The sequence below is a fragment of the Eumetopias jubatus genome, unplaced genomic scaffold (assembly GCF_037043125.1).
Source record: "Eumetopias jubatus isolate StellerSeaLion01/CBP00866 unplaced genomic scaffold, mEumJub1_p1.0 scaffold_10, whole genome shotgun sequence".
Classification (NCBI taxonomy): Eukaryota; Metazoa; Chordata; class Mammalia; order Carnivora; family Otariidae; genus Eumetopias; species Eumetopias jubatus.
Window position 1 is genome coordinate 11716058 of NW_028274816.1, and position 23175 is coordinate 11739232.

The 23175-nt window shown below is 43.2% G+C and overlaps 2 protein-coding genes across 2 annotated transcripts in view; both read left to right on the forward strand.

Moving 5' to 3' along the window:
- The window catches only part of LPCAT2 (lysophosphatidylcholine acyltransferase 2), a 68469-nt gene that overhangs the window by 30468 nt on the left and 14826 nt on the right, over positions 1-23175 (forward strand). The window contains exons 9-11 of the mRNA XM_028092758.2: positions 3574-3656; positions 5790-5915; positions 9870-10023. Coding sequence (XP_027948559.1) covers positions 3574-3656; positions 5790-5915; positions 9870-10023 — 363 coding nt within the window. The remainder of the gene's footprint in view (positions 1-3573; positions 3657-5789; positions 5916-9869; positions 10024-23175) is intronic.
- Positions 20046-21994, forward strand: CAPNS2 (calpain small subunit 2). The gene has a single exon (XM_028092769.2). The coding sequence runs from the start codon at positions 21060-21062 to the stop codon at positions 21810-21812; it is 753 nt and encodes a 250-aa protein (XP_027948570.1). The 5' UTR covers positions 20046-21059; the 3' UTR covers positions 21813-21994.

The following is a 23175-nucleotide window of genomic DNA, read 5'->3' on the forward strand; positions in this document are numbered from 1 at the left end:
CAGCCGTGAGGACCCTGTGGAACTTAACATGAATTTGTAGTAGATTCCACCCATGAGACTGTGGACCTTTCTTTTAGCATCCCTCAGTGGACAGGGATGGGAAGGCAACAGCAGGAGAGGTGATCACGGGTTGGCGCCATGGGTGTGGCAGAAGGGGGAGATTCTAGGTGACAGAAGGTCGACATGGATGTGTCTGACTCCTGAAGTCCAGTGAAGACAGGCAGCCAGCTGTTGCCAGGAGGGAGTGGAGGAGGAGAGACGAGCATGTCCTGAGTGTGACCAGCAGGTTCTCACAGCTGTGACGGACCGGGTTAGAGAAGTAAACAAGGACTCATCAGAGGGGATGAGCATCATTGTCATTGTTATTGTCACCGAGGCCAAGGCACAGCTAAAAACTTCTGTGACCAGGTGAAGAGATCAACATGTCAGATGAACCATCTGTGTGGATACTCAGGATAATGAGAGAAGAGGAAGGTGGAAAGGAAAACGGGGGTCCTGAAGTCACTAGGGTATCGAGCTGTGTGTTAGCGGACAGTCGTGGACGATGGCAATCATGTTTCCCTGTCTTCGGCCAATTTTCCTTCCCAAATAGAGGATGTGTTTTTGCTGTGAGCCTTGAATGACCACATACGAAATAGAAATGTGATAAAGAGGGCAAGGTCTGCCCCGAGGAGAAGTGAGTTTTTATGAGAATTTCCCTTGTATTGCTTCTCAGGAGGCACGGGGAGCCTCCAAGGCCCGTGAGGGTCAAATCGAGGCTTTTAATTATTTTGTACTCTCAGTGGAATTTTCTTCACTGAGAATAAAATGTCATGCCCATATGAGAGTTATTAAAAATCATTTTATGGAAAACATTACCTGCACTAAAAGGAATTAAACCCACAGTTCACTGTATTATGCTTGGTTAACAGTGTAGCAGCAATTTATTTTTCAGGGTTGTCTGGATGTGCTTTTATAACCTACAAATTAAGTGTTGTTACAAACAATCATGTGGCTTTTTTAAAAAAATGAAGAATCATATGGCAATTTAAAACTTTATCGTTTTGTTTTGTTAGAGACTTTACGAACATTGATTTTAACATGGAATTTTCTTCCTTGGATTTCATACGAAGCAAATACAAGAGATGAAAATCTAGACCAGGATGGAGGGAATTTTGAGAAATATTTATTTGCAAAGATCCGTTGTTGCTCTGGATAGATAAGTGATGTGGGGACCTCTGGTGGCTTAGTTTATTTTTCCATCTTGAAGAATAACTTGATACTAAGTGGAGAGCTAGATGTAAAATACCAGTTGGAGAGGGCCTTTGAGATCATCGAGCCGAACTTTTTCATTCGACAAGAGAGGGCACTGAGTGACCTCAGTGGTTCAAGCCTGATTCAGACCTGACCCCATCAGGGCTGAATAACTTTTCCAGGATCTCACGGCAGAGCCCAGGCCCCAGCCGGGCCGAGCGCTCTTTCTGCAGCATGCCCCTGCTCCCCTGGTAGAGAAGGTTAATGACGGTGCATATCACACAGCGCGCTCTCCCGTGATTTGTATTCATGTTATCCTAAAATGCCACTTGCCTCCATGCTGTCCTCTGTGCCCTCACTCCCTCTCCTCGCTCTTGCCTTCTCTCACAGAGTGATTGCAGTAACCTCCCGGGCTTCTCCCTGCTCTTAGCCTTTTCCTCTTTGGCTCAGCAATTCCCTACCACCGATGTTTCCACTCAAAAGCTTGGACTCGGTCACCACACTCCCTTGCTCAAACTTCATCTCCAAATTGCCCTTTCCCCAAAGGCGATTTAACGTGATTAACGAGATTTGAAAACAGGTCCACGTGAGTCCAAAAGTGGTGTTATTTGTACATATCTTTCTTTTTCTTTCAAATCGCGGTCCTGCCACTGGGGTGTGGCCTTGGCTACATTGTTTCGCCTCTTCGGGCTCCTTTCTCCACCCACCAAATGGAAATGGTAGAGCTGGCCTCCAGGAATTGTTGAGAGTTCATCTTATGAAGTACCCAGCACACAGCAGGTGCCTAATGGATGGCAGCTCTTATTGGTGGACTTGACTCATCTGTCATAATTTTTACCCCACTGCATGGAGGGCCCCTTGACGGCAGGGGTTTCCTTGTCATGTCTTCAGGGTTTCATGCTGTGCCTGGCCTCCAGTAGGTGCCTAAACAGTATTTGTTGAATGTAAGTGGGCCATGAAAACTTGAGCAAGTCATTTAATCTTTGTGAACCCCAATCCTAGTGACGAAAATCGGGAGGGTTGGTGAAATGAAATAATGCATATAAAGCACCTAGCATGGTGCCTGGTTCGTAGTTGGAATTCAATGAATAATAGCTATTGGCAAGATCATGTTTATCCTCAAAAAGCCAAGATCAAGTATTAGCTCTTCTGTAAAGCCTCTTTGGCTGCTTTTCTCTGCCCCCTGGCCAAATTAATCATTTCTTATCCCTCGCTCTCATACTCCAGGAAGGATGGTTTAGTGGGGAAAACAAGGGTTTTAGAATCCGACAGAACTTGGGCTGAGTCCTGGTCATGTGACCTGTATAACTCTAAACTAACTTAATGAAGCTTTTAAGCCCTGTCATTGAGGGTAATGATACTTAGCACATGCTGTGTTGGTCTATCCTATTAAAATATGAATCTTTTTTGGAGCAGGAATAGAGTCCTGTTAATCTTGCGTGGGATATGGTAGGTGCTCAAAAACGATGTAATGACTTAAATATAGCACCAAAATCTCATTAATGTTCAAAAACTGTAAATAAAACAAGGACGGCACCAATGAGGCACCACCGAATATCAAGTAGAGAAAAAAAAATTTTTAAATGATAAAGCAAAACAACAGTGTTCAGCAAAAGCTAGACAGCCAATACTGAAGGTTAGAAGAAAGCAAAAGGGGGCGCCTGGGTGGCTCAGTTGGTTAAGCAACTGCCTTTGGCTCAAGTCATGATCCCGGCGTCCCGGGATCGAGTCCTGCATCGGGCTCGCTGCTCAGCGGGGAGTCTGCTTCTCCCTCTGACCCTCCCCACTCTTGTTCTCTCTCTCAAATAAATAAAATAAAACCTTTAAAATAAAAAAAAGAAAGCAGAAGAAATGACAAAACGTGACATTTGAACAAATGATAAAATGCGGCCGACACAGGAGTGGGTAGAGAAGATAAACCATAAGAGATAAGCTACTACCAATACTAACATTTTCACACAAAGTGCTGGAAGCGGTAGAAAATGCAGCGTGGAGAAGAAGATCTTCATACCTCCAGCTTTACAACTTCCAGAATTCCAGGCCCTGGCTCAGTTCATCCTCATCACAACCAGGGAAGTGGGTGATCATTGCCCTCTTGTCAGAGTCCAGGCAACAGTGAAGAAAACTTTAGGGACATCCTCGTGAACACACAGAAAGACCCAGGGCTTAGCTTAGCTCCCCTGAGTCCAAGCAGTGTTCTTTCCATGATAGCATATAACCTTTGTGCCGGAAAGGTGGTGGGGGATTTAATATAATGATAGATAGGTTATAAATTAATATATGTGACATGTAACATCTTGAGCCCAACAGTTGTGATGGAAAGGTATGTCTGTCTTTCAGTTTATGCCTGTTCAGAAACCAAATGATGAAGAAAAAAGCGATCCTGTCATTTTTGCTGGTAGAGTCCGGAATTTAATGGCAGAGTAAGTGCCTATATGTGATCCCAATCAGTAAATAGTTTTTAAATGATTGGTCAACGGCATTTCGCATAGTTTTAGGATTTGGGTGTTTTGTTTTATTTTGTTTGGTTTCATCCTTAGGGCCTCATTCCCTAACTCATTTTGGTAAGTAAAACAGTGTGCCTGGGAAGGTGGTCAGTAAGACAGTCTATAAATATTTTCTCCAGGTGCAGCCCCAAACTAATGGAAATGGGGTTTTGCCGGAAGCAGAGCAGGGAGGCTTCAGTAAGCAGAAGAGACCAGCCCGTGACTTCCACAGGGTGGGTTCTCCTCAGCTGGTCTGTCACTGTGACACAGAGCCTTGTGTCTGAGCCATTCGTGGCTTGCCTTCCGTGCCCCAGCCTCCACGGAGCAGCCAGTGCCGGCTGATTCAAGGGCATTAATGATTATAGCCACACAAAGGAGAAAGTTTGCAGGGGAAGGCAATAGATGCACAGAAAAGGGGGGAAGTCACCCCCATTAAGGGATGGCTGGAAATTTAAGATTTGTAAATTGTAAACATAAAGCAAATATTTTCCTGCTCTTAAAGGAGTTTTAACTGGCCGTGACTCCGATTAGATAAATCACCTCTCATCCTATAATGAACAAATGTTTGTGATACTGTCCTACCACCCAGGCAGCCCTAGAGCCTTCCCAGTGTGCACCCCACGCCAGGCACTACCCCCCTCTTGTCATTCCTATAGTAGGCTTGGTGCTGATAGGCCAGCAATGTGTATTCCTAGTAAAAATTCAAATGAGAAATCTGAATCTAGCTTCATAGCTGAATTTGGTATTATAAGGAAGATTATATATACTCGGATTCATATTTCACAGCAAAATAACTTTATTTTCACAACAGCATAAGTGTTCAAATGCTCAAAAAAATTTCTACTATGTGTACTTACATTTACTTGATTTTCCCATTTACTCGGGTTATCTAGCATAATCTTCACAGCAATTCTTGGAGCCAAGCCAGGAAAGTGAGATTCAGAGAGACAGATCGTTCGCCCAAGATCATAGCAGATAGTGAGGGTCTGGGCTGGGACTCAAATCCACATTTCTTGTGACCCAAGCCCAAGCTCTTAACAGGCATCTCTACTGTCTAGGATTATAAATTATAAATTTAAAATATTTAAAATTTTTATTTTCCCAAATAAAAATACCCTTACACCAAAATATTTATTAATCAAAAACAGCCTAGTTGTAGATAGAAAAAATATTTTATTCTTTTGCATCTGTTGAAAATGTAATGTTCTTAGCAGTGATTCAACAAAATCAAATACAGTTGAAGACAGAACTTTATGATTCTCACTGAATAACTGTGAATAAAAGTTTTGTGAAGAGGAAACTTCAAGAAATTATTTAATGTACCACACAGGCTTTTTTCTCAGCACTCAGTGTCTTTTGAAGTTGTTATTAATATCTATTTTTTTTTCAAATCTAGTCCGTTATTAGACCTCTGAGCAGGTGGGAGGCTAGTACGGTTCATGCACTCCTTTGAGGATGGAGGACGTTTAGGTTTGGGAGAAATAATGAGCTTATTCTCCATTCTCTTTCGTATTTTCGGAAGACTGTTAGGTAGCAAGAAGCCATCTCTAGTTTTGAGAGATGAAAAACGCAGATGGCAAGCGATTTGGCTAGATTGTCCCCTTTCGTATATACAGAGGCCATTTATCTGTGTAAATGGCACTTCCACGGGCCTTTTTAGTTTATCTTCACAATAAAGAACCCTGTGCAGTAGGTAATTATTCCTATGTGCAGATGACAAAAGTGAGGCTTAGGTTAAGAGCCAAAAGGTCCACAGTTGGTAAGACACTCCACTGGAATGAAACTCAAGTATTCTTGCTTTCCCCAGATACTGAAGTCAGCCAGTGTCATGGTCACAGTTAAAACACCAAACAAATGACCAGCTGACCGAAGCATGCAGACTCGGCCACAGGAAGTCTGTGCAGAAGAGAAATATGTCTCTTTGGCAATAATAAGCCAAAGCTACTGGTTTGAAAAGTAGTAAATACTTTCCCATTTGCTGTTGTTTGTTGACCAGTTCAGGGCTGATGAAAAAAATCATTACCTTTTTAAAAAAAAAATTGAATTGGTTTGCTTTTAAATGCCTTTTAGAGCTTTGGGAATTCCCGTAACAGATCATACCTATGAAGACTGCAGATTAATGATTTCAGCAGGACAGCTAACATTGCCTATGGAAGCTGGGTTGGTGGAATTTACCAAAATTAGCCGGAAATTGAAGTAAGTATATTTTTAAATTGCTACACTTTCATAAGGGTGTCCCCCAGAGATCTGACATCGTATATGTTTCTTTTCTCTGGTTTCATTAATGCCCAGCTCTAGAACCCACGTGGTGTTTATTAAGGAGGCCAGGGCTGTGAATTCATCTCCCATTTAGTTCACCTAGTTGTGGTTTCTCAAGAACGGTTAACTTGGAAGCATGCGTATTGGTCACAGGTGGAGCCCGAGAGAGATAGTCAATGTGGAGCAGCATGGATCTGCCTCTCTCAGAAGTGTCTCAGAGCAGTCGGTCTGTCCTGCTTCCCTCTTGCAAGAAGGATGACAGAATTAGATGGTACTCCCATGTGGTGGTCAGACCTTCTCAGGTGAAATCTGAATTGACCTGTAGAGAAGCAATTCTGACCACCACTGAATTTTATTTTTTTTAATAATTTTTATTGTTATGTTAATCACCATACATTACATCATTAGTTTTTGATGTAGTGCTCCATGATTCACTGTTTGTTCATAACACCCAGTGCTCCACGCAGAATGTGCCCTCTTTAATACCCATCACCAGGCTAACCCATCCCCCCACCCCCCTCCCCTCTAGAACCCTCAGTTTCTTTTTCAGAGTCCATCGTCTCTCATGGTTCGTCTCCCCCTCCGACTTAATCCCCTTCATTCTTCCCCTCATGCTATCTTCTTCTTTTTTTTCTTAACATATATTGCATTATTTGTTTCAGAAGTACAGATCCGTGATTCATCAGTCTTGTACAATTCACAGTGCTCACCATAGCATATACCCTCCCCAATGTCTATCACCCAGCCACCCCATCCCTCCCACCCCCCACCACTCCAGCAACCCTCAGTTTGTTTCCTGAGATTAAGAATTCCTCATATCAGTGAGGTCATATGATATATGTCTTTCTCTGATTGACGTATTTCACTCAGCATAACACCCTGCAGTTCCATCCACGTTGTTGCAAATGGCAAGATCTCATTCCTTTTGATGGCTGCATAATATTCCATTGTGTGTATATACCACATCTTCTTTGTCCATTCATCTGTCGATGGACATCTTGGCTCTTTCCACAGTTTGGCTATTGTGGACATTGCTGCTATAAACATTGGGGTGCACGTACCGCTTCGGATGCCTACATCTGTATCTTTGGGGTAAATACCCAGTAGTGCAATTGCTGGATCGTAGGGTAGCTCTATTTTCAACTGTTTGAGGAACCTCCATACTGTTTTCCAGAGTGGCTGCACCAGCTTGCATTCCCACCAACAGTGTAGGAGGGTTCCCCTTTCTCCGCATCCCCGCCAACATCTGTCGTTTCCTGACTTGTTAATTTTAGCCATTCTGACTGGTGTGAGGTGGTATCTCATGGAGGTTTTGATTTGGATTTCCCTGATGCCGAGCGATGTGGAGCACTTTTTCATGTGTCTGTTGGCCATTTGGATGTCTTCTTTGGAAAAATGTCTGTTCATGTCTTCTGCCCATTTCTTGATTGGATTAGTTGTTCTGTGGGTGTTGAGTTTGAGAAGTTCTTTATAGATTTTGGATACTAGCCCTTTATCTGATATGTCATTTGCAAATATTTTCTCCCATTCTGTCAGTTGTCTTTTGGTTTTGTGGACTGTTTCTTTTGCTGTGCAAAAGCTTTTTATCTTGATGAAATCCCAATAGTTCATTTTTGCCCTGGCTTCCCTTGCCTTTGGCGATGTTTCTAGGAAGAAGTTGCTGTGGCTGAGGTCGAAGAGGGTGCTGCCTGTGTTCTCCTTTAGGATTTTGATGGACTCCTGTCTCAGGTTTAGGTCTTTCAACCATTTGGAGTCTATTTTTGTGTGTGGTGTAAGGCAATGGTCCAGTTTCATTCTTCTGCACGTGGCTGTCCAATTGTCCCAACACCATTCGTTGAAGAGACTGTCTTTTTTCCATTGGACATTCTTTCCTGCTTTGCAAAGATGAGTTGACCCTAGAGTTGAGGGTCCATTTCTGGGCACTCTATTCTGTTCCACTGATCTATGTGTCTGTTTTTGTGCCAGTACCATCCTGTCTCGATGATGACAACTTTGTAATAGAGCTGGAAGTCCGGAATTGTGATGCCGCCAGCTTTGCTTTTCTTTTTCAGTATTCCTCTGGCTATTCGGGGTCTCTTCTGGTTCCATACAAATTTTAGGATTATTTGTTCCATTTCTTTAAAAAAGGTGGATGGTATTTTGATGGGGATTGCATTGAATGTGTAGATTGCTCTAGGTAGCATGGACATCTTCACAATGTTTGTTCTTCCAATCCATGAGCATGGAACGTTTTTCCATTTCTTTGTGTCTTCTTCAATTTCTTTCATGAGTATGTTATAGTTTTCTGAGTACAGATCCTTTGCCTCTTTGGTTAGACTTATTCCTAGGTATCTTATGGTTTTGGGTGCAGTTGTAAATGGGATCGACTCCTTGATTCACCACTGAATTTTAAATACTTACCCTAGATCTCCTTTTTCTTCAGGGTACATAATTTTTTTAAGGCAAAAACCCCCCTTTGTGCTTTTATGAACAACCCCTTAGAACCATCTGCTGTGAAAGGTATCACCCCCGATTCCCTTCTTACTACCGTTCATTCTGTTTTCAGCCCCACTGGGGATTTGCAGAATATATTGATTCAGTAGGCTTTGGCATCCTCCCAAGGAAAGAGCTACAGAACTAGTTATGTATTAAAGGTCAATATTTGAAGATAATATTTTGATAACTGATAGTGCAAATATGATTCATATCTTCTAAGTAACAAACATGTTTTAATATTATATTCACAATATTCATATAAATTTGAAAAGTTTAGATAGTTACTGAAATTGGATACAGAAGAAAGCAGTATGTGTTAGGTCACCTGTTTAATTGGACAAGACAAAGACAGGATGTGATGTAGGCTATGGTACATTTTCTGGTGTTTTGGTGTTTTAATATTTCATAACTAATATTGGAGGAAGTGTGTATTGTCTAATGAATCTCCCTGTCACAACATTTTGTGCAATCTGAGTTCATCATCAGCCTGGAAACTCTGTTGAAAGCAAGAATTGCATATTTTTTTTAACAACCCAATAAATACTATTGACTTACTAAGTAATATTTAGATTAAAATATGATTTCTTATTTTCTTTTCATGAGTCATTTCTTATTCTATCATATTGCTCCTCTTCTCAGTTACTTTTCTTTTCCTCAGGTATTTGGGAAAATTGGTCTTGTTAATATCCTTCAAAAAAAGTCAGAGGCCTGTGTACACATTCCATAAGTACTCTATTTATTCTCATTTTCAGATGTAACACTTAAAATGAATGATGAATGAATTCATCATTGTATTCATTCAATTGTATTCATCGTTGCCCCAGATTGGAAACAAACCAAAACGCTCCTCAACTGGAGACTGGATACACCAAGAATGGGGTGTCCATGCAATGGAATGCCACTCAGCAAGAAAAGGGAACACATTATTGATACGTGCAACAACATGGCCGAATCTCAGATGCATTATGCCAAGTGAAAGAAGCCAAACTCAGAAAGATACATACTCTCTGATTCCATTTTTATGGCATCTAGAAAAGGCAAATGAATAAAATATTATATATTTTATACATATTTTATATATTCAGACAATGTATATAAAAATATATATTTTATAGGGGCGCCTGGGTGGCTCAGTCAGTTAAGCAACTGCCTTCGGCTCAGGTCATGATCCTGGAGTCCCGGGATCGAGTCCCGCATCGGGCTCCCTGCTCAGCGGGGAGCCTGCTTCTCCCTCAGACCCTCTTCCCTCTCGTGCTCTCTATCTCTCATTCTCTCTCTCTCTCAAATAAAAAAATAAAATCTTTAAAAAATATATATATATTTTATATATTCAGACAAATGAATACAACACCGTTCACAAAATGTCCATGTGGATTGTAAAGGGCTGACGACACGTATTTATGACTCTTTGTTTAGGTTAGACTGGGATGGTATTCGTAAGCAGTTGGATGAATACGCAATAATTGCAAGCTCTTCAAAAGGAGGGAGAATCGGAATTGAAGAATTTGCGGAGTATTTGAAGCTGCCTGTTTCAGATGTCCTGAGACAACTCTTCGCACTCTTTGACAGGGTACGTTAAAACGTCATCTCTAGCATGCAAACATCTTTTTTTTTTTATTAAAGATTTTTATTTATTTATTGAGAGAGAGAGAATGGTAGAGAGAGAGCACGAGAGGGAAGAAGGTCAGAGGGAGAAGCAGACTCCCCGCTGAGCAGGGAGCCCGATGCGGGACTCGATCCCGGGACTCCAGGATCATGACCTGAGCCGAAGGCAGTCGCTTAACCAACTGAGCCACCCAGGCACCCCATAGCACGCAAACATCTTTACTCTGCCGGTCTCCGTGGAGCATAAATCAGTATGGCATTAGAAGAATTGGTAGGTGACTATTAGAGAAAGCAAGACTGAGGCCAGGTTTAATTTCATGATCTGGTTTTTCCCCTGTAGTAGTAGTAGCAGTAGTAGTAGTAGTAGTAGCAGTAGTAGTAGCAGTAGTAGTAGTAGTAGTAGTAGTAGTAGCAGTAGTAGTAGTAGTAGCAGCAGTAGTAGTAGTAGTAGCAGCAGTAGTAGTAGTAGTAGTAGTAGCAGCAGTAGCAGCAGCAGTAGTAGTAGTAGCAGCAGTAGCAGTAGTAGTAGTAGTAGTAGCAGCAGTAGCAGTAGTAGTAGCAGTAGTAGCAGTAGTAGTAGTAGTAGTAGCAGTAGTAGCAGCAGCAGCAGTAGTAGTAGCAGCAGCAGCAGCAGCAGTAGCAGCAGTAGCAGCAGCAGTAGCAGCAGCAGCAGCAGCAGTAGCAGCAGCAGCAGCAGCAGCAGCAGCAGCAGCAGCAGCAGTAGCAGCAGCAGCAGCAGCAGTAGCAGCAGCAGCAGCAGCAGCAGCAGCAGCAGCAGCAGCAGTAGCAGCAGCAGCAGCAGTAGTAGCAGCAGCAGCAGCAGTAGTAGTAGCAGCAGTAGCAGTAGTAGCAGTAGTAGTAGCAGTAGCAGCAGTAGCAGTAGCAGTAGCAGTAGTAGCAGTAGCAGTAGCAGTAGTAGCAGTAGCAGTAGTAGTAGTAGCAGTAGCAGTAGTAGTAGTAGTAGCAGTAGCAGTAGTAGTAGTAGTAGTAGTAGTAGTAGTAGCAGCAGCAGCAATATAATTGTGTGTGTGTGTGCGCGCGTGTGCGCGTGTGCGCGCGTGCCCATATGTGTGTGTTGCAACAATTATGATGGTATCTAGTTATTTTAAACATCAGGTCAGAAATAAATATTGCAACCATAAAACCATGTTTGTGATATAGAATTGGAAAGGCTTCTATAACTGGCGAGAACTTAAATCTTTATGTCAAAATTCATCCGTTGACGACAGGCGCGGTACTATTCTATCCGGAAGGCTTCTGGACTTCCCTCAAAATATGTGAGGACCAAGTAGATTTTATTTGCAAGTAACTTTTTATGACAAGGTTTCAATTAAACCTTGACTGTTCGCCCTTTATGAATATGTAAGTACAGGCGGATACCTGAACTGTCAGAAAGTTTCCTTAGGAAAAATGTATCAAGATTTCAAGTTCTTGATTTTTAATGTGTGAGGTTTTTTTTACATATAAAATTGACGGTAAAGTTTACTCTTTTGGTGACAGTTTTATGAGTGTTCATAAATGCACTGAAGCATGTAAATACCACTCCATCCGACATACAAAACAGTTGCAAAAAAGCATCCGTGTGGCCATCCCTTTGTAGTCAAATCCCTGCCCTACCCTTAACCCCCAGCAATCACTCCCTCTCTAGCTTTGCCTTTTCTAGATGCCATATAAATGGAATCAGAGAGTGTCTATCTTTCTGAGTTTGGCTTCTTTCACTTGGCATAATGCATCTGAGATTCGGCCATGTTGTTGCACGTATCAGTAATGTGTTCCCTTTTCTTGCTGAGCGGCATTCCATTGCATGGACACCCCATTCTTGGTGTATCCAGTCTCCAGTTGAGGAGCGTTTTGGTTTGTTTCCAGTTTGGGGCCACGATGAGTACAAACTATGAATATTCCTGTATAGGTTTTTGTGTAAATCTCGGCTTTCGTTTCACTGGGGTACAGACTTAGGATTGTGATCTTATTTTTGTCTTATCTGAGAGTGACTCTATTTTGCATTCATTCCTAAAGGACATATTTGTTGTGAATCGAATTGACTTGAGAGTTCTTCCCTTTCAACGGTTTAGTGATGGTGTCCTACTGCCTCAGGTCCTCCGTGATTATCCTGCCTTACTGATTGTTCTTTATAGTTTGGGCTCTCTTCACCAATCCTCCTGCTATGGCATTTTGTCCAGAGGTGGTTGCCTTTTGTATTTTGATTAGCGGTTTTCATTGTAATCGGAAGGAGAGATGGGCTGGGCTTTTTCCATCCTGGCTGGCTCCAGAAGTCCTGGTTCTCTACGGACCGCTGGGAAAAGATATTTTGCAAAGAAATTATAGCTTGATGACAGAAACCAGGACAGGGCTTCTTTTTCTCCGTACCCCGAGCATACTCATGATCCTAATGACTCATTCTGTGACCTCTAAGATGAACCATCTTCCCGCCTGATGAAGTGAAGTAACCTTCTCTCTGTGGTGCCCAGTCCCCTGTTCTTGGCTTGCTTGCAGCACACAGATCATCTTCCCTTGTCCATGAAACGATCACGTGCCACCGCAGTCGTAGTACTAGAAAGTGTAACGAAGATTTAGGAGAAAGGAGAAGTAAATTATTGGCTATAACCACACAAGTTGGGAAAATAGAAGCACTTTTTACTTGTACTATTACCAGTCTCTCTGTGAGCTTTATGTTGTCGCATCTTCCTTTTTTGGCTCTAGAAACCAGGCAAGTGATTTTAAATGAAGATTCTATAAATACGAACTTGGTGACAGGAAGGAATATGGCAGGGATAGACAAATGAGGACAGGAGCTGGGGGAAATGGGACGTGGAACAGGAACCCAGGAGGAAACTTGGAGCGTATCTTAGACTTTGGGCTCATCAGGATTTTCCATCACCATTAGAAATAGGATCTGTGGAGGTTGCCCTCCCTTTTCAGGTGTCAAAGTGTCATCGCTAGCAATTCCAGGAATGTTAGGACACCCGTTCTGTCTGTTGGTGACTGATGATCCCCGTCGTTTCTCTGGCACTCTTAAGGATGGGAAGATTTGGAAGCGGGGAGGGGAGAGTACAAGGATTAAAATCACCCCCAGTTAGCCGGGTTGACTCACTCTGAACTAGAGGATACAGCGAGCCTCGGCAGCCAAGTTGGCCAATCCCATTTCCGCATGGACGGCTTCCACCGGCTCACACATCATTTACAACCCTGAGTGTTTGTCACTTCTTTGTAGAGTGTGACTTGGCTTTCACTCGAGACCATGAGATGGTCTTTCCAGCACTTTTCTTTTGATCCCCAACATACTGGAAGGTAGAGAAAATAGCCCGGAGAATTAGGGACTAACGCATGGGACCTTCCTTTCTCTCCTTCTTTCCTTTCTCCTTCCTTTCTTTTTCTCCCTTTCCTCCTTCTGTCTTCGTCTGTCTTTCTGTCCTTTTTCATCTCCGATGTATCTGCATGTCTGCGCCTGTGAAGGTTTGCTTTGTTTTGAGAAGGCGAATTATGCAATTGTTGCCACGCCCCGGGCACATACGCCCTTAACTCCCAGGCTAGGCTTGTTTTCTCAGTCTCTTTTAAGTCATTTAGCTGGGGAATGTTCCATGGGAAAGACAAGAAGTTCGGTAATGCCATAGTTTGTTTCTCTCAGAGTAGCTTATCTTGCTGAACTCAATGCTTAATGAGGGGTGGGGGGTCGGGGAGGAAGGGTGAGAACGAGAAAGGGCGGGGTGTTCCTGTGGCTCTTTCAGCAGCTGTACATTTTTGTAGCGCAGACAGCTGTCCTCAGGCTCTCTGTTTTCCCCCAAGTCTAATGAGGGGGTGTCGGGATTTGGGGGATGGGGAAAAGACCTGAAGATCTCTCCACATTCCCTTATTCTTTCTTCCCATGACATTCTTGGCTGGTCTATAAAGACTTCATAATGGTCTTGGCTCAGTTGGTCCCTAAAAAATACACTGTCTCCTCAGCTCCTGCTGACAACCTGACATGTCCCTTCAGACTCTCGGCGGATGTGATGACAAGTAAGGTCTGACAGAAACATGGCGTCCACCATTCAAAACATGGCGTAGTTTACTAGTTTAGGATCATTTCCTTTGGAGACGTCTTATCTCTCTGAAAAAGAAAGAGGAAATTTTTCATCTTCGCATTGAATTTAGCTTCTTTATTTTTTACGACTGTATCCTGAACTCTCCGCGTCGGACGAGTTTGGGTTGGTTGGATGTCCAGAGGAGTCAGAGTTGAAGGCTGGGACAATAGTTTAAAACAGTCATGTCTCGACACTTTTTATATTCATTAATTCAGTTTTAAATACTAGACTTTTTGCCAGCACTCCAGAAGGGATTGAAGTATCTCCTTCATGGGATTAAGAAACAACGCTGGCTAAACCGAAGTCATAACACAGTCATTTTTACAGTTCTAACCATGTCTCAGAATGTCCGTAAACAGCACGCCTATTCATTGTACCCTCCCTCAGCGCCGTGTTCCTGAGCAGAGCCGCACGCTGCCCCACCAGCAGTCTCTGATGTACCTCTAAGATAGAGTCCTCAAATACTTCAGGACGCAGCTCACCCCTGTTGCTGGCTTGACTAGGCACCATGTTATCTGCCTCTTACCCCTTACTAGCGGCAAGTCCCATCTCTTCTAAATGCATCTCCTGATAGACTCAGCTTAATATTTCATCAACGCCCATCCCCACCGCAGTATGCATACACACTGGTGGCCAAGCCATATTTCAGGGGTCAGCAGACTTTTTCTGTAAAGAACCAGATAGTAAATATTTTTTACTTCGCAGCACGATTGGTCCCAAACTTTCAGGGCAGCTTGTACAACCAAAGACAAAAGTTCATCTTATCCCACTCAGAAAGATTTCTCTGTTTACGCGCAGTCACCCAAGCCATGAAAGTGCCCTGTCCCAGGGCGCCTGGGTGGCTCAGTCGTTAAGCATCTGCCTTTGGCTCAGGTCATGATCCCAGGGTCCTGGGATCGAGCCCTGCATCGGGCTCCCTGCTCGGTGGGAAGCCTGCTTCGCCCTCTCGCACTCCCCCTGCTTGTGTTCCCTCTCTCGCTGTGTCTCTCTCTGTCAAATAAATAAAATCTTTAAAATAAGAAAAGAAAGTGCCCTGTCCCGACTCTCAGCATGAGCAGAAAAGCTGCACGCTACAGCACCCTACCTTCTCCAACAGGAAGGGGCAAGCAAAGATGCTTGTTATTGTTGGCACTCAGGATTTAATGCTGGAACGAATACCAAGAACCAGGCAGACAGGAAAGAACTCAGGATAAAGAGACGCATTCATTCCACATAATGTGAAACAGTAATAAAAGATCTACAGAAGTTTACGATAGCCGAAAATGCCGGATTGTCAAAGTGCTAAAGTACACACAACACTTTTCCTGCCTAATAGTTAAACAAAGGATGTGGTAAATGCCAGAAGAACTAAGTACCCATTAGAAGGCTGAAAGGGAAAATCATGACAGTTTTCAAAATTATTTTACAGAATGGAAAGAATAACCAGCTATCTAAATTTTATCAGGTGGTGGTCTGTTTTGCAATGTTATTGGTAAAAAAGGCAATGAGCTCGTGCTAAACTATATATAGCTGAGGAGTTAGAAACCAGTCTCTCTCATTTGTAAAGACAAATAGTGTGACGCTAGTAGGACCGAGGCAGGGCATCAGCAAGAGGCAGACAGCAGACAAGAATAAAGATTCAGAGGATCGCTTTTGAATCAGATGTGGGGTATCCTCCAGATTAACAGTGGTCCCTCTAAGGACTGACTGCAGTCCATCTATCAGTCCTTAAACCTGCTTTCTGTCTACAGTGGCAGAGGTGAACACTAACCAACAGTGAAGTCTTCTATCCTTTAAATTTCCAGTTCAGGTTTGATTTGTAATATAGTATTTCATAGTTCATGTGAAAAGAACTGTTGATTGCAATCTCGGTTCATCAGGATTTGTTATGTGAAATCTATCCATAACTTATATGACGCAATTAACAGGAAAAGACTATAACCTTCCTTCTATGCAGTCATACGAGTTGTCCTAAATGTTTGGTGGTCCTATGTGTCTGACCATTTCCCTGTCCATGTCTCAGGCTGGCTTAGCTCCTCCATTCAATACATTACAGTATTTTCTCTCACCGAATGTTGTTAAATTAGAAATGTCCACTTAAGGGTGAGAATTATACGCTTTATTTTTGGCTCCTCCATGCAGGTATACCTAGGAGATGCTTAGAAGGAACAGAAAGGAGGCTGCATGAGTTAAAGCTTAACTTTTTTTTTTTTATAAGCACAAGTGAGCAATCACTGGCCTCCTCCATGAGCATAAGGAAGTAAAGAACAGAGCTTTGTAAAGAGCAAATTGTGTCAGACAATTTAATTTCCTCCTATGACAGAGTGACGGTCCAAGATGATAAAGAAGAAGAAATAGATATTATCTATATGGGCTCTAGAAAGGCTTTTGATTTCATCCAACATGACATCCTCATCAATAAATTAGGAAGGTCTGGTCCAGATCATGCCGCAATTGGGTGAAAGCCCCCCTTGACAGAAAGGCTTTGCTGCAAGTGGGAGCTGTATGTCCTTCTGAGTTCAGCACACCCACCTTGGCATTCTGTTTGGAGGAGCATAGGGTGCCACCAGGAATACTTGTGAAAACCAGACAATACGTCAAAGCGGGGATAAGGGTAAGTATGTCCTTAAAAGTGGTGGAATCAGACCCAAGAAAAAGGAAGGTTAAGTTAAATCAACATATAGCATGAAAACACTTGGGCCCGAGAAGGAAAAGAAATGCAAGGCAAGAGGGATGCTGCTGCTACCATTTCAGAGCACGTGAGGATCTAGACTCCCCGAATTCTAGAGCTAACAGGGCCTTTCGAGTCCAACTGCCCACCTTCCTCATTTTGCAGAAGGTGGCCGGCCTGAGAGAAGTGACATGCTCAAGGCTACACTTGAGCATGGTTAGTTGCAGGACTGAGACTAGAACGGCTCGTCAGTATCCTTTTTACTTCATACTGTCACTGTTGACCATATATGTATATGGACTTCTTTATACATTTACTTTATACATATATATGGGTTCTTAGGGCACTGTTTACATATCCTATCGCTCACCCATTTCAAGCCTACAATTCAATGATTTTTTGAGTAAATTTGCCAAGTTGTGTAACCATCCCCATAAATCAGCTTGAGAACATTTCCATTACCCCATTGAGTCTCCTGGTGGCATCAAGTGTTAGTTCCTGTCACCAGCTGTCTCCCAGCGCTAGGCAACCATGACAGTTCTAAGTCCTTTGGTGTGGTTCTAGACCTGGTCTAGAAGAAAGACTTTCTGTCTCTGTGGATTTGCCTTTTCTGGATGTTTCAGGTAACAGAATCATACAGTAGATGGTCTCATGTGTCTGGCTTCTGTCAACTTCTCATAATGTTTTTGCAGTTCATCCATTCTGTAGCATGCATCAGTAATTTGTCCTTTTTGCTTGCCAAAAGGTGCTCCATTATATGGACACATCGCATTTTGTTTATTCACCAGTTGGTGGACGTTCAGGTTGTTTCTACTGAGGCCATCATGAATAATGTGGCTAATAACATTCATGTTTCTCTGTTTACTTTTTTAAATTCAGTAACTTTTCCCCCTCAAATGGAGGCTAAATTTTTCATCAGATGTGTCCCCTCCCCTACTCTTTTTCCCTCCTGATCCAGACAGTAGAGTTCCCCCAGATGGCAACCAAAGTTGCAATTAATGTTCTAATAAATAGCCTTGGGGGATTCAGTAGTCCAGAGAAGAAAAGGCTTGCTAATCTAATAAGAGTCTTTTATTCTAGGATGGCTTATGAGAAACTGTTAGCCAAATGCCCTCCATCTTCATAGAAAATAAATGAGAGGAATTGGATTTAAACCTCAGGGAAAACCACTTCAGCTGGGCATGAGGAGGCGTGTTTTATGTGGCAGTGGTTGCTATCAAGTTAATTTGCAATATTATAAAAACAAAGCCCATGTAATTTCCTCTGAGAGGAGCTCATATGAATGGGTTTACGTCTGTCTGAGGCCAGATGGCCCTGTGATCCCCTTAAAGGAAGACAGTCCTTTTGTGGCACTTTCTTCTGTGTGGTGAAGGAAGACATTTGGCCTTTGATGCTCACAGAGGCCATTTCATTGTGCCCAGGAGACCAGTTTTTGGAGTCATTGTGTCATAAAACCAGTGGTTGGAAAGTTTTACGCAAACCCCTGAGTGTGGCAGAAGGAGACGTTGCTCCCGTGCCCTGAACAGAGCAGTGTCCCCCAGCTACTGCTCTCTCCCAAACAATAGCTAGAACAATCATTCCATTCTAGAAATTGTACAACATAATTTCACATCTCATCTCCTTTTGACTTCATATTTGAGCCTGGGTAGTCCCACTGATAGACCGATCGTCACGTGGCAGTTCAAAGCCCCTTCCGGTCTGAGTCTGTTCTGCCGATCCGCCTTTTTCCACTGTCATGCCCAGCAAAGCCCCGTCACCACGTTGGACTGCCTCTTAAAGACCACACATCATTTAGCTCCTCTGTATTTTTACTGTGCTGTCCCTTCACATCCCTTGTCTGTTTGGAGAACTCTGGCTTGGCCTGTAGTCAGGCCTGCACATTATCTCTTATGTAGGTAAATGTTCTCCTTGGCAGAATTCATTGCTCCCCTTTTGGGCACCCACAGTGCTTGATGATATAGCATACTACCTTTCCTCAGTAGCTTACCTTCCCTGAGTTTTTCTTTCCTTATCACACATACTTTGTCTTTCAGAGGACTGCTATGAAACTTAAATACCAAAGAATACTATATACAAATGTAATAGTTTAGTATTAATAGTAGAAATGTGAGAGACGCCTGGGTGGCTCAGTAGGTTAAGCGTCTGCCTTCATCTCAGGTCATGATCCCAGGGTCCTGGGATCAAGTCTCATGTCAGGCTCCTTGCTCAGTGGGGAGCCTGCCTCTCCCTCTGCCTGCTCCCCCTGCTTGTGCTCTTTCTCTTTCTCCCTCTCTGACAAGTGGATGGATAAAATCTTAAAAAAAAAAAAATAGTAGAAATGTGAATATAGACATTAGGTTATAATTACAACTAGTTTTCTGTGGGTGTTCTCAGTCCTTGAGCACAGCAATCCTGATGTATTCACCTTTGTCTCCTAAATACTGAATCCAAGTTCTGATACCTAACAAATGAGATTGAATCATTATGAAGGAGGCATAATGAGATATTACCACGTCATACCCATTAGGATGGTCACTGTCAGGGAGAGAGGGAGGGAGGAAAGGAAGGAAGGAAGGAAGGAAGGAAGGAAAGAAGGAAAGAAGGAAGGAAGGAAAGAAGGTGTTGGCCAGGCTATAGAGAAATTGGAACCCCTGTGCACTATTGGTAGAAATATAAAATAGTGTATCTACTGTGGAAAACAGTATGGTGGTTCTTCAAAAAATTAAAAACCAAATTACTGGGGCTCCTGGGTGGCTCAGTCATTGAGCGTCTGCCTTCATCTCAGGTCATGGTCCCAGGGTCCTGAGATCGAGCCCCACTTTGGGCTCCCTGCTCCGCAGGAGGCCTGCTTCTCCCTCTCCCACTCCCCCTGCTTGTGTTCCCTCTCTCCACTGTGTCTCTCTCTGTCAAATAAATAAATAAAATCTTAAATAAATAAATAAATAAATAAATAAAAATAAAAACCAAATTACTATATGATCCAACAGTTCTGGTAGAAGCAACCCAAGCATCCACCAACGGACAAGTGGTTAAACCAATGTCTCTATACATACAGTGGAATATTAGTTAGCTTTAAAAAAGGAAATAAATCCCGACACCTGCTATAACACGGATGGACCTTGAACACATTGTCCTAGGTGAAATAAGCCTGTCACAAAAGGACAAATCCTATGCGATTTCACTGATGTGAGGTCCCTAGAGCAGTCAGATTCATAGAGACAGAAAGTGGGAGGGTGGTTGCCAGGGTCTAGTGGGAGGAGGGAATGGGGAGTTACTGTTTAACGGGGACAGAGCTTCAGTTTGGGAAGATGAAAAAGTTTCTGGGGGTGGACGGTGGTGGCAGTTGCAAAATAATGTGAATGTACCTAATGCCACTGAACTGAACTCTTAAAAATAGTTATGATGGTAAATTCCACGTTATGTGTATTTTACCACAGTTTTTAGAAATTTTAATTCAAATTTTAAAAACAAGACACAGAGAAGTATATACTGTATGATTCCCTTTGTTTACGGTGTGGCAATCAGTTGATGGTATTCGATGTCAAGGTAATGGTTACCCTTGGGAGGGAAGAGTAACTCGAAAGCAGGAGGCGTTTCTAGGGTGTGGTAATATTCTATCTCTTGATCTGGCTGTTATGACATAGGTGTGTACAGTGTGTGAACTTCTCTGAGTTGTGACTTGTACAGTTTTCTATGTGTCTGTTACACTCCAAAAATGATTCCAAAAAATGTAGATCCTTAGCCCGACAGCAGACGATAGAGTCAGAATCTCTGAGGATGGGACCTGGGGATCCTGCATCATAAAACCCTCCCTCCCAAGTTTTTCTTAAGAGCATTGGATTTGGGGAATCTTCGCTAAAGAAAAGGGACTGGGGAAATATCCTCCCCATGCCCAGGAATCCCATTCTGCACTAACAATAAATATTCCTTAGAAAAGAAATTCTTGATATCTTGGAGTCATTTAGCTTCTCCGATTAGGAAAATGCATGTCATCTTTCAGGGGCCAAGAAATTGGTGATGTACAGAAGTGTGTATTTTAATATATTACATTTTAAAATATTATTTCTTGTAATTCGTCATCCACACAATAACTCACGAATATTTTATTGAGGCCCTCTAAAATCTGGCGGGTGCTAGGACCTAATGGAAGTCAGGCTTTCAGGAGGAGGGGACCATGGGGCGTGGCGCCATGTAAGCAGGTACAGAAAAGCCAGTTCTTCCACCTGTAAGCTAATGAGGCTCCATTTCAGATCTCTCCACACCATCTCCAAGACATCAACAGCTTTTACACTTGCTTATTAAACCAAAAGCATGTTTCTTGCAAAGGCTTTATTGGAAGGGGCCGATCGAGGCCTTGGAGAAGCTCTTGGAGGCCTTCTTGGAGGAGGTGGTCAGAGAAGAGGAGGAGGAGGGGGAAGAGGAAATATCGGAGGGATAGTTGGAGGAATTGTGAATTTCATCAGCGAGGCTGCAGGAGCTCAGTACACCCCAGAACCACCTCCCACTCAGCAGCATTTCACCAACGTGGAGGCCAACGAAAGTGAGGAAGTTCGTCGGTTTCGGCAACAGTTCGCCCAGCTGGCGGGACCAGACATGGAGGTGGGTGCCACCGACCTAATGAATATTCTCAACAAAGTCCTTTCTAAGCACAAGGACCTGAAGACTGGCGGCTTTAGCCTTGACACCTGCCGGAGCATTGTGTCTGTGATGGACAGTGACACGACAGGCAAGCTGGGCTTCGAAGAATTTAAGTACCTCTGGAACAACATCAAGAAGTGGCAGTGCGTTTATAAGCAATATGACAGGGACCGGTCTGGGTCCCTGGGAAGTTCTCAGCTGCTCAGGGCTCTGCAGGCAGCGGGTTTCCAGCTAAACGAACAACTTTACCAAATGATCGTCCGCCGATATGCCGATGAAGATGGCAGCATGGATTTCAACAATTTCATCAGCTGCCTGGTCCGCCTGGATGGCATGTTCCGTGCCTTCAGATCCCTGGACAGAGATGCAGATGGCCTTGTTCGAGTGTCCCTCCAGGAATGGCTGCAGCTGACCATGTATTCCTGAAGCCAGCGCCCTTCCGGAGGACAGGGCTCCTGAAAGCCTCGCCATGCAGTCCTCACTGTGGCTGATACTCTGTCCCAGAGCTGTCATTTCCGGCGAGCTCGTACACCTCCCTGCGTGCTTCTGAACTGGGGCTGCCTTTTAGCGCTTAATTAAAACAGATTTCTTTTTTTTTTAATGAAAAATGTTCTGAGTGGTTTGTATGTCAGCTCTTTGAGATACTGGATGTATATGGACATATATATGTGATGGGGGAGGCGCATGGGGCAGAGCCTCCATGGAGTAGATTTTAGTAGGGCATTGCTTATTTGGTGAGTGAATTCCAAGGAACAGGGTTTGTTGTTATTGAGAATGAAATCTTGAAAAAACCCTGGAAAGCCCTCAAGAGATCTATTTTTCCCTTTAAAAAGGTGAAGAAGGAAGTTCAGTAAAAAAGAGAGAGAAAGAAAGAAAGAAAGAAAGAAAGAAAGAAAGAAAGAGAAAGTGTTTTCCTGGAAACCTATTTAACTGTATAGAAACAGGTTCAGAAATGAGAAAAGAAGCAATTTCACATAAGGGAAGTCTATACATATGTTTTTAATGGTGGAGCAACGGTCTAAAACTCCAGAATTCTTTAGTCGTGTTTCTCTAGTCAAATAAGCATGAAGCAAATTTGTTTTGTTTTGATGTATCTGTAAAGAGGGTCAGGGCATTGGGGAATGAAGGGTGGGCCCGTAGTCCAAAATGTCACTCTCAGTCATTCTTACATGTGCTTCATACAAAATCAGGCATGCCCAGCGCATGTTGGCCAGCTCTTGTCATGTCTTGCCCTGCCTCAGAGCTAGGAATGTTTGCTGTTGTTGTTCCTCTTGGAAAACTGCAGACAGAGGAAACGTAAGCAAAGAAGGGGAGGAAGAAAAAAGGGAAAAGCATACAGTGATCAGTTATTTGGTATATAAAGGAATACAGAGATATATAAAGATATATAAATATTGTTGACCGTTACAGTGGTTCTCAGTCCGGACTGCGGTTCAGAATCACAGGGATTGCTCCTTAGGAATATTGACAACCGAGTCCCACTCCAAATGCGTTGAAGAAGAATCTTTAGAGACGGGGCCTGGAAATGAGCATTTTTAAAGCTCCCCAGTTGATTCCAATAAGCAGCCAAGGTCACCAGCCAGGGCAGTCGACCCTTTCTTGTGTATGGCCCGTGGTTTGGCTCTATCATTTTGATTCAGGCGGTTATGGTGGGGCGGGCAGAATCCAGAATCCTGGGGGAAGTAGACTCAGCCAGAAGGGCTGCATATGCAAGCGCTCAGTCACCCCACCTCTGCCCCCAGCCTGCTATTTAATTGGTTCCCATCCCTCCTGCTTCTCTCTCAGTGCA

Coding starts and splice junctions, on each gene's coding strand:
- CAPNS2 (XM_028092769.2), top strand. CDS start 21,060: ATGTTTCTTGCAAAGGCTTTATTGGAAGGGGCCGATCGAGGCCTTGGA.